The sequence below is a fragment of the Pteropus vampyrus genome, unplaced genomic scaffold (genome assembly GCF_000151845.1).
Source record: "Pteropus vampyrus isolate Shadow unplaced genomic scaffold, Pvam_2.0 Scaffold314, whole genome shotgun sequence".
In the NCBI taxonomy this organism is placed as follows: Eukaryota; Metazoa; Chordata; class Mammalia; order Chiroptera; family Pteropodidae; genus Pteropus; species Pteropus vampyrus.
Window position 1 is genome coordinate 294,270 of NW_011889095.1, and position 11,094 is coordinate 305,363.

At 46.9% G+C, this 11,094-nt stretch overlaps 1 protein-coding gene across 9 annotated transcripts in view; it reads right to left on the reverse strand.

The window, feature by feature from the left end:
* The window catches only part of SYT17 (synaptotagmin 17), a 61,812-nt gene that overhangs the window by 3,192 nt on the left and 47,526 nt on the right, over window positions 1-11,094 (reverse strand). Inside the window, exon 8 of one of the 9 annotated variants that reach the window (XM_023521760.1) lies at window positions 5,148-5,976. The exons of the other annotated variants lie outside the window; for them this stretch is intronic. Coding sequence (XP_023377528.1) covers window positions 5,951-5,976 — 26 coding nt within the window. The 3' untranslated portion in view covers window positions 5,148-5,950. Of the gene's footprint in view, window positions 1-5,147; window positions 5,977-11,094 lie in introns of those variants that run through there. 9 annotated transcript variants of the gene reach the window in all.

Genomic DNA, 11,094 nt, shown 5'->3' on the forward strand with positions numbered 1-11,094 from the left:
GCTGGGATTGCTGACAACCCATTCCCCACTCCGGGAGGGGGAAACAGGAAAAGTGCCTGCCCCACACAAAATAAAAACGTCATTCCCTACGGCTAAAACCACGGGAACCTCCGGATCAGAGGCTGGGAACTGCCCGCAGGCCTTTCATTCTACATACCCTTCCCTTCCTCACTGTGGGTCCATATGACAGGAAACCGGTAAACAAAGTCTTTAAACTGTAACTCATGGGAACTAAAAAACTGGCATATAAACTGAACTCCCCGACACTGCAGTGGGGGGGGGGTCCCCTCTGTCTTTACTCCCTCTCACTCTCTGTCTGAGAGGAGGAGACACACTCTGTCTGTGGGGTGTCACCCCTTTTCTAATAAACCTTCCTTTGGACTCTAACTTTGGCGCGTGTGTTGAAATCTTTCTACATTCTCTGCCAAAGGCCCATCTCCTTCTCTCAGGGTGGGGCTGGTCCCCCACCCCCCCGGGGAATGTGCCCTGTGCCGCATCAGTCTAAGCTCACTAAACGAGAACATCGCCAGCATCCCCTTCGCCGTGTGCCTCGAATCTAGAGCAAGACACCATTCTGAGACCATGTCAGGCCCCGTCTGATTTTCTTTCCTGGGGCCACAATGTTCTCTCTTCCTCTGCTCAACGGAAAAGGCAGAAGAATGTCCGTAAAGGGACATAGGCTTTGCTTCCCTGGGAAAGGGGTTTTAAGAGGAGAAATCTCTGCCAAAGGACCCTCTCCCATGCATTGCTGATGAAAGGGGGAATCGGTTCAACTTTTGGTGTAGGTTCACGGTATCTACTCAAAATAAAGAGGTCATAACTCGTGATCCAGCAATTCTATCTCTAGGAGTTTGTCCCATAGAATTATCTGTACAAATGAACAAAGATATATATATATACACATATATGTATATGGATATATACATATATGTATATGGATATGGATATAAGGATATTTTCTGTCGCAGAGGTCGGCAAACCAGAGTCTCCAAGCCGAATCTGGCCTACCATCTATTGTAAGTTTTATTGGAACCCAGGCAAACTCACTTGTTTGCATACTGTCTATGGACGCAGAGCTGAGTGGTTTTGAAGAGAGACGGTGTGGCCCGCAAAACCTGAAAATACTTACTACCTGGCCTTTTATAGAAAAATTTGCTAATCCCTGCTCTAGAATACTGTTTGTAAGAATGAAACATGGAAAAAATAAAAACCTCCAGAAGGAAGTGTGGCTGAGGTTGTTGGTCCCCTGCCCACCGCCTCGGCCTACCCCGCAGGCCACCCGTCTTCTGGGGACAGTGTCCTCCGACCTCGAGAGCACCCACAGTTCTCTGCCTGGGCCACACCAGTCTACGCTAACCACGTGATTTACGGTGGAGGCCTTGGGACACTCAATATCAACTTGACCGCTGAGACGAAGGGCAGGGGACGAGGGTCAGCCACTTGGACAGTCAGCCAAGCCCATGTATCTGACGCCCCAATCAACATCCCGGCCACCAGTGCTCGAGTGAGCTTCCTGCTTGGCCGTACTCTGAGCATGCTGTCACATGTCATTACGGGGAGAATTAGTGACTTCGGTAGGACAGGACAATCAGAAGCTCATGCCTGGTCTCTCCTGGACTCTGCTCTACGTGTCTCTTCCCTTCGCTGATTTTAGTCTGTATCCTTTTGCTGGAATAAAGCATAACCATGAGTGTGACAGCTGTGAGTTCAGTGAGTCTTGGTGAATCATTGAACCTGATGGTGGTCTTAGGGACCTCCTGAGCTGCAGCTCCCCTTCCTTCATCGACGCCCCGAACAGCCTGCCTCCCGTCCCCGCTCCCTGATCGGTGCTTTTGGGCTCACCTTCTTGGTAGCCTACTTACACCCGAGTCATTGTCTTAGGAGGGGACTAATTAGATGGTCCCTGATGTAACAATACCATGGAAACCAATGTCCCTGTTAAAAATGAGAACAGACCTATAGATACAAATGGAAAAATCTCCAAGACTTATTGCCAGGAGACAAAAGCAAGTTGCAAAACAGTACATGTAAACAATCTTTTTGTTAAAAAATATTAATATATAAACTAGAAAACAGTGTCTGGAGGAATGTTCGCCAAACTATTAAGAGCGAGTGGCTCTCTCTAGGGAGGGGAAACTGAGGAACTGTCTGCTTTTTTGTGTTATATAAGCATGTACAGTTTAAACTTCTTAACAGCAAGTGCATATTATTTTGGAAAGAAAACAAAGGGAAAAAAATAAGTTGCTATTAGAGAAACCACATCTAAATTGCCAGAAGGGGAAGAAGGCTAAAGGAAGTGTAATAGCCTACGCTCCTTATCCCAATTTGCAAAGAAAGTTGGCAAGTGAATCACTCGGCCCTCGGAAGGTGGGAGCGCCTGAGTGATTCAGCCTTTTCTAATGGGAAGCAGTGGCTGCTGTGGCCATCTGAGTTAATTGGCAGGCGAGGCACTTGCAAATCACTTGGTAACAGTTATGGCAATCTTAACGGTCTTTTAAAAACCAAACACTTAAAATGCAAATTGTAATAAGCTGAAGCTGAATAAAACTAATAAGTTCTATTAGAAAAGTTGCCTGGAAGAGGATCAAGATTTGCCATTGCTGTAAATCCTGGGGTGTCTGAGGCTGAAGAACAGGGAATGGATCCATACAGAATCCAGACAGGGGCTCGGGGACACGAGGCCGGGGACCCCTGCGCCTCCTCTACTTCATAGATACAGAAATCAAGTCACTGAGCTGGCTGCTGGTAAAGCTCACAGTCTCTGCAGCAAATAACCTACACCTCCCCGATTCCCCCCCAGCCCCCAGAGGCCAGCAAAGGAAGCAAATGCCTCCCAACTAGATGCCTTATCCCACCTCTTTAGAAACAATGACAGCTAAGAATGTTGGAAGGCACCCCAAATAGCCCCCCAATGGCTGTTACGGGGGGACTCATTTGACTGCAGTCACTAGAACATTGCCGGACAATGTACATACTCCAGTGCGCCCTAGTCATCAGGAAGTGACGTCTCAGCCCGAATAATCGCGGGGTGGCCAAAAACAGGACAGCACCGAGCCCGTGTACAAAACCCAGGAAGAGGGCACCTCGCATCTTCTCTAAGAGCCCACGTCCTATCCGTGGACACAGACAGGATGATGTGGCCCAAAATGTCAGCATGCTGTCACATGTCATTACGGTAAGAAGCCCCAACCAGAAGGCAGATGTGAGGACCGAGTTAATCCACAGGATGTGCTTAGCCTTGGGCCATACATACAGAAGGTGCTTAATAAAGCACTGTTACTCCCCATTCTGGGCTGTCGGCCGCTGTTCTGAGCACCGTAGGATGCTTCGCAACACCTCTGGTGCCTCTGCCCGCTAGGTACCCTTCCCCAGCTGTGACAACCAAAAGCATCTCCAGACGTTGTCAAATACCCCCTGGGAGCATGATCTCCCCGACCCCACTGAGAACCAACTGCTCCAAGGGAGCTGCTATCGCCCATGTTGCAGATGGGGAGACTGAGGCCTCAGGTCCCGTTGCCCTACGTGAGTCATGGACAAGTTGAGTCTTTCACATGTTGATATTTGCTATGGCAATGAATTTGTTCTTCCTCGCAAGAGCTAAACCCTTTTGGTTGCGAATGTGGTTTGCCAAAACAGTCCTGGAAGGGAAGCCGATGACTTAAGAGTGTGGGTGTGATAAACACTGCAAATTAAAAGGAAGAAGAAAAGAATCTCGATCTTTACCAACGGGAGCAGACGTGACGGGCTCCCCGTTTTGCATGTTTGGTTCACGAGGTGATGCTCCCATATTCAGCTATGAGACTGACAGCACTGTGCGAGGGTGCCCCCAGACCGTGGCTGGAACCCCGCCTCATCACTGTCACCCATAATCCACCTCTTGGTGCTGTCCCCATTTCTGAAAAGATGCCCTAAGCCCATCCTGGGCCGTTTCTCAGCCCTCCCTAATTCCTCACCCAGAGGGATCCCCACACTTCATCAGCACGTTCATGAGTCATCTCAACTCTTGGGGGAGCCCCAAAGCAGTCTACACAGCCCCGATTCCCCCCTAGCCCCCAGGGGCCAGCTCTGACAGCACGACAAAGGTGATACCCATTCTCTTTCAACTTCTGCAAAGCTTCTTCACACTGTATCGTAGAGTTCTCTCCTTCCTCTTCTCTCTGAAACCTAGAAGCTGTTTCAGGTTTTTTTCCAAAACAAAGTCGATCATATTCCTTCCTCAGGCCTCAGTTTTCCCAGTTACACAACGGGGGGGGGGGGATATAGGCAGGTTTTAAGGCCCCTTTCAGCTCCGACATTTCTTTGGTTCTAAGAAGTTTCATCTACGACTTAAGGGTGATGTTTTTCAAGCTTTCCTGGCTCATTTTGTGATTCATAGCAGCTGCTCGGACAGAACTTTCCTTTTCCATGTTTTTTTCTTCCAACAGTCATAAGGATAATTTAGATAACGGTATTATAATAATTAAAAATCGGCAATCGCGAATCCTGAGTTCTGTAAACGAGGCACCGAGCAAAGCATTTTATATACATTTTTGACTTAACCCACACCACGATCCTATTGGGGGAGGTATATTTATTTACACCCCCATTTTGCAGACGGGGAATGAGAGGCTCAGGGGGTTAAGAGTCTCAGGGCCCAAGGTCCCCCGGCCAGTCCACGGCACAGCGAGAACTGAAATGTGAAGCTCAGAATCATTTCCCCTCCTCCCATCTCAGAAAGAAGTCCTACCCATGCCCCCCTCCCACTGAGCCTGACATGTGACAAGGACAAGGTACCTGCACCTGCGAACCTGCAGGGGAGTGAGATCCTCGAGCCGGCATCCAAAGCACAAGGAGCCAACAGTGAGAAAGGCCCTCAACGAGCCCTCGTGAAGGGGCCATGCTGGACGCCTTCACACCCACTCTCCAGGGCCCAGCACAGTCCGGCTCACCTCCGACGTCTGAATGGACGGCTGCCTGATCAAGCAGGCAGCAGACACGGAAGTCGTCTTATGTTTAGGGACCACTGATATGAACAAAATAATAGCAGCACCAACACATAGTGTTTATCACGTGCGTTTAATCTACACGACTCTACGAGCTAAGTGCTGCTATTATCCCCTTGGGCCTAGAGGACACACGCTGGCATCACGCCCACCTTCCTGAGGATGGGCCTGGAGAGCCCCGAGCAGGCCTGGAAACCAGCCTGGGTCATTCGGGTGGGGAATCCTGGGATTCCAGTGCTAGGAGGTGATCTAGAAAGGAAGCTACAGGCTCCAGATCTATCGGCAATACTGGCTTAGACCGACATGGTGAATTCCTTTAACGTAGCGGTTCTCAGCAGGGACCAATTTTTGTCCCTCAAATTTGGCAATGTCAGGAGACATTTGGATTGTCACAACGGGGGCGGGGTGGTGGTGCTATTGGCATCTAGTGGACAGAGGCCGGGGGATGCTACTAAACATCCTACAATGCAGCAGGCCAACCCCACGACAAAGAAGAACCTGGCCCAAAATGTCAACAAGTGTCAGGGCTGAGTAACCCTGCCTTAAGGGAAAAGCGTGTATGACAGTTTCTCTCCATTAATACCTCCTCCTCCGCCTTCTCCTCTGTCACCAAGGAAAGTCGCCGAGACCTGAGAGGCTATGAAAATCGATAGGGAGAAACAGCTGGGGGACCTAGAGAGAGGGAAGTAGGGACATTGCATCGGCTGAGCTGGAGGGGGTGCGAGAGCCTGACGGGTGAAATTCCAGAACAAATCAGGGCGAGAGAGAACTGGCGAGTGGAGGAAAGGGCTTCTGAGAACTGTCGCCGTGACTTCCAGGTTAGATTTCTTTCTCCTTCCTTAAGACATAGAAACCAAGATCGAAATTTCTTTTGAAACTCCTTGGGACCACGTCTGTACGCCTCTGTGTGGAAGCTGAGCCATGCGGACAGCGTTTATGAAGCCGACATATGGGGTGAAGACTCACTTTCAGATCTGTGTGTGAATCACACCGTCTAGGAGGAAGCATTTAAAGTGTGACTGTACAGTAATGTGCTTGTTTCTACACGAATCACCAGAATGTACACATCTGAATCAGGACTGTCTCTGCACATTTGTTTTTATAAGAGAGGCTGGCATTGCTTTGGGGAACATGTTCCCTACACACTGTCTTTGGAACCAGTTACAAGACACCTGTTGAAGCTTTAGGGGGATCAGCGATCAAATCTTCCCCCCTCCATCTTCTAAAATAATCGAGAAAATAAAGTAAAAATATCATGAACATGCAAATCGCTCCTGGGAAAAATGAGAGGAACCGTATTAAAACAGAGCCAAGTAGCCATTTCAGAGGAACTGGCCTGCACATCTTATTTTCTTGATTTTCCAAACTGGACCAAACCGCCAACACTGTAAGAAGTCAGTAAGAATGAAAATATCCTATTTGTAAGGGCCGAGGAAAAAGGACTTTGCTGTGACCAAATCGCTAACCAATCAATGAAGTAGGAATCTAGCCCTCTGCCTAATGACGGAAACCTCAAGCCAATCTGTGAAGTGCAAATCTCACCCCACCTCATCAGGCACGAACGAACTCTTCCTTAATACGACTTACTTCATCTTCCTTCCTTTTTCTCATAAAAACCCTGAGTCCCTCTCCTGTAGGAGGGGACACTATCTGGGCTTCTGCCTGGATCTGTAACGCCCGAATTGCAATCCCTTCGATCCCAAATAAATACTTTTTGTTTGATGATTGTCTCTCCGGTTTTTTGGTTGACACTTGGAAGACTTTTTACAGATACCAGAGCTAGGGTCATACCCCAAGAGAGTCTACTGAGTGGTTTTCAAATGCTCCCCAGGTGATTCTCAGGGAAAGTCAGGTTAGATATACTGTTAGTCGCATATCAAAATATCAGTTGGATTTCGGTGGGTTAGCTGCCTTGTAGAAAGGATGTGACCTCACTATTTGATCTCCTCGAATTAAACGTCACTGACCAAAAACCATACAGGCCTTGTCCCCGCAGGTTTGAGCCTGACCAGCAGGCTCACCGATGACGGAGTGAGACAGAACATTGCCTGTTGTGGGCAGGCGGGTCCCAGCGAGCGGAGGAGGGTCAGGAGAACTTAACACCCCAATCCCAACCCACAGAGGACCGAGGACCTCTGGAAACAAACTCGCCAAGCTCCTAATGACACAGTCGGTTCTCCCTGGGAGGAGTGAATGAAAAACAGAAGAGAATAAATCAAATAATAAAATGAACGAAAGAAAGCCCAGAGGTGCTACTTTAGTTCGTGGGTAGGCAACCTTTTCCCATAAAGGGTCAAATAGTATATATTTTAGGTTTCAAGGGCCACCTATAGTCTCTGTCATCGTAGCAGAAAGCAGCCACAGACAGTACGTAAATGAATAGACACAGCCGTGTGACATAATAAAAAACATATATTTGGTCTCTGCCCGCAATTCCTGGCACAGAGCTCCTAAAACCCTTGTAATTTCCTGAACGACAGGGGAGATAGAAACATCTTCTTTTATATTTGGTTTTAGCCCCTGGTTCTTGACACAAAACCTTCTAGGATCCTTGGGATCTTAGGACTGATAAGAGTGTCCTTTTGTATGTTAATGAGATGACTGGTGACCGGGGTCTCCTGACAGCTTCAGGATGGGGGCTGGCTGTCAGAAAGACCAAGGCATGATTAGAAGGTTGAGACTTTCAGCCCCAACTCCCCACCCCAATCTCTGGGGAGAGGAGCAGGAGACCAACCCGCAACACCAATGGCCAGCGACTTCATCAGTCACGCCTACGTCATGATTTTCTCCATGCCCGTGTGTTACACTTCAACAAAAAGTCAACTTTAAAAAACAAATGAATGGGACTAATATCTGCAACTGACCTCGACGAGCAGGAAAAATATGAATGGAGAGATAAACAAAAGGATGGACAGATGCGCGATAAAGCGAATAGCAAAACGGTCACTAGAATCTAGGTAGTGGGAACATGGGTGTTGACCGAACAATTCTGTCAATATTTTCTAAAAGTTTCTTGGGATTGAAAAAACCCAAACACATAAACAGCTCTATTGTCCTACTTCTGTAGCCTTACTTGCTCCTTTATGACACAATTATCAATTTCTAGGGCTGAGTGGCTACTTACTGTTCACAGGCCAGTCTCAGATTTACATAGAATAAAATCCATCCATTTTAAGTATATAATTGGATGAATTCTAATCGTTATATACAGATGTGTAACCATCACCACAATCGAGATATACAATAGTTCTTTCCCTAAAACAATGCCTTCTCCTCCATCCCTCCCCCATCCAATCAGGCCCTAAGTCCCAGACAATTCCCAACCTGCTTTTTGTCACTAGAGTTATTCCCTTTACCAGAATTCTATTAAAATGGAATCACACTGTGTATAATCATTTGCACAATGCTTCTGAGATTCGCCCATGTGTATGTGTATTAATATTTTGTTCTTTTTTATTGCTGGGCAGAATTCTAATGTACGGACGTTTTGTAATTTGCTTCTTCATTCACAGGTTGATGAGCACTTGTAAGCTGTCCACGTTTTGGTAAAGTAACGCTTCTAGGAACATCTGTGTACGTGATTTTTTGTGGATATGTTTTCGTTCCTCTTGGGTATTTACCTCAGATTAAAACTGCTGGTTTGTACGGTAAAGAAATGTGTATTTAATTTATAAGGCAATGGCACAGGGTTTTCCAAAGTGGTTATGGCATTTTGCACCCCCATTAGATGCGTATACGAGTCATACTAGTGAGTGTGCAGTGGATCGTACTGTGGTTTTACTTTGAATTTCTGATACTAATGAAGTAGAGAACCTTCTCGCGTGCTTCTGCGCCATCTGTGTATCTTCCCGTGAAATGTGTCTGTTCACGTTTTTTCCCACTTTTTATTGGGTTGTGGGTTGTTTGCCTTGTTATTGAGTTATAAGAGCTCTTAAAAATTCTAGATACAGGCTCTTTGTTGAATATGTTTTGTAAAAACATTCTTTCAGGGTGTGCCTACTTCTGTCATTTTCTTAGCTATGTCTTTCAAAGAGCATAGTTAAGAAAAAGTTTTAAATCATAATGGAGTCCATTTATCACTTTTTTTTACCCATTTCATTAAAAAAAATTTCCACGCCCTAGGTTTTGGGAGCCAGCAACCAACGTGGAGCTGTTTTGCCTCTGCCAACTGAGAAATGAAAACCGAAGTCAAATCTGAAGCAGATCTGGGTGAGGGGGTCCATGACTGCCTGTGATTATTTTTCTGGACTTTGCCATATGTTTGAATTGTTACAAATACATACATCATTTAAAATCAAAATGCTTCCTAAAGGTAAAAAAGAATGATAAAAAAAAAAAATCAGCACGCAATTGTTCAGCACTTAATGATTTCCCAAGCTCGCTTGTTTCACCCTCACGAGAAGCTTTGTAGCGGGGCAGGAGATGGGGCCTCCTGGGCCACAGGGGGGCTAAAACATTGGCCCAAGTCATCCGTTTCAACTGCATGCTTCGAGAAGATACAAAGGAGTAAAAATTGTGCCGCTTTTTTTTTTTTCGGAATGCCAATTTTGACAAGTTCTCAAAAGTGACAAACGTAACTGCTTCGACTAAGCAGTTGCACTGCTAGGACTTTAGTTCAGTGGACACTTGGACACACAAGTGGAGAGGTATGTGCCTAGACCTTACTCTAATATCTCTAACTGCAAAAAAAGCAGAAATTAACCCCAATGTTACCAACGCGGGACTGATTCAATAACTTGTTCTTTAACTCATAGGCCCGATGGAATATCACGCAGCCCTCAAAAATAATTAGGGGGCTCTACTCTCCACATCAGCCACACGGATCTTGTTGCTTCTCCCACGTAAGGGGCTGTGCACTTGACATTCCCTTTGGCTGGATCGCACTTGCCACAAACATCCACACAGCACACCCGTGATCTCCTTCATGTCTTGGCTCAAATGTCATCTCCGCGGGGCCTTCCCTGGCCACCTTTTAAAAACCTGCACGTTTGTGCCATCCCTCACGATCCCCCTTTCTCTGATTTAGTTTTCTCCTTGGTATTTAATGTCACCTCCACACGGCATAAGTTACTGCCCGTCTTCCCTCATTCAGGTATTAGTCTGACAAAACTGGGATCATCATCTCATTTGTTCACTGTTTTATCTACAGGGCCCGGCTCGCAAGAGGGATTTAATGAATATTTGCTGAACCAATACAGATATGCCAATATGGAAAAATGTTCAAGACGCATTAAGTGAAAAGAGCAAGTTGCAGAAAAGGATATATATTTTGGATGCTAACAACAGGGGAGAGAGATATACACGTATGCACACAGACCACATATATGCCTGTACGCATGCACGCACATACACACGTACATGCATGAGGGCATATGTTCCTGAAGAAGGCTACAATAAATTGTTAATGGCAGTTACCTTTAAGAAAGGGGAATTAGGAATTTTTACTTTTTATTCTACTCTCTCCTGCATGGTTGTGAGATTATATATATATGTATTTTTTAATGATAACTATTAAACAGCCATCAGCTCTGCTTTCCCCATGTCACCCCTTCACGTCACCACATGCAGGTGACATGCACCCATGAACCACAAGTCGAGGGGGGAATAGACACCTGACTTCAAACTACTCTGCCCTTCTTCCCAGAGGGCTGCCGCCCCTGCCACCCACCCCCCTCCTGCTGAGCCAGCTGCAGGCCACCTGCCCGGAGGCCACACTGCCTGGCAAACAAGGCCTGTTTGCAGAGCAAGATGTTTCTGTCGCCCAAGTTTTTATGGGCAGAAACAGGGAAACCATTTGAAAAATCTGCACAGACGAGCAGAAATGCACTCGACAGGCTCTACTTCTGAATTCTTCCCATTCAGGCAGCTAAAGAGAAACCACTGGGAATGATGAGAGATTAAAATGCCATAAGGAGAATAAACAAGCCTCACACAGGTGCACAACAGGAGCCGACTGGCTTGGAGCCCAAGCCAACCTGCCTTTCAGGGCTGCTGGCAGACGTCACCACCCCACCCCGCAATCTCCAGGGGGCTCGAGCTCAGGGTGTCTCGACCTCAGCCCCACCCCCAATGTCAAGTGCACATTCTCTGTGGGGCTGTCCTGTGCATTGAA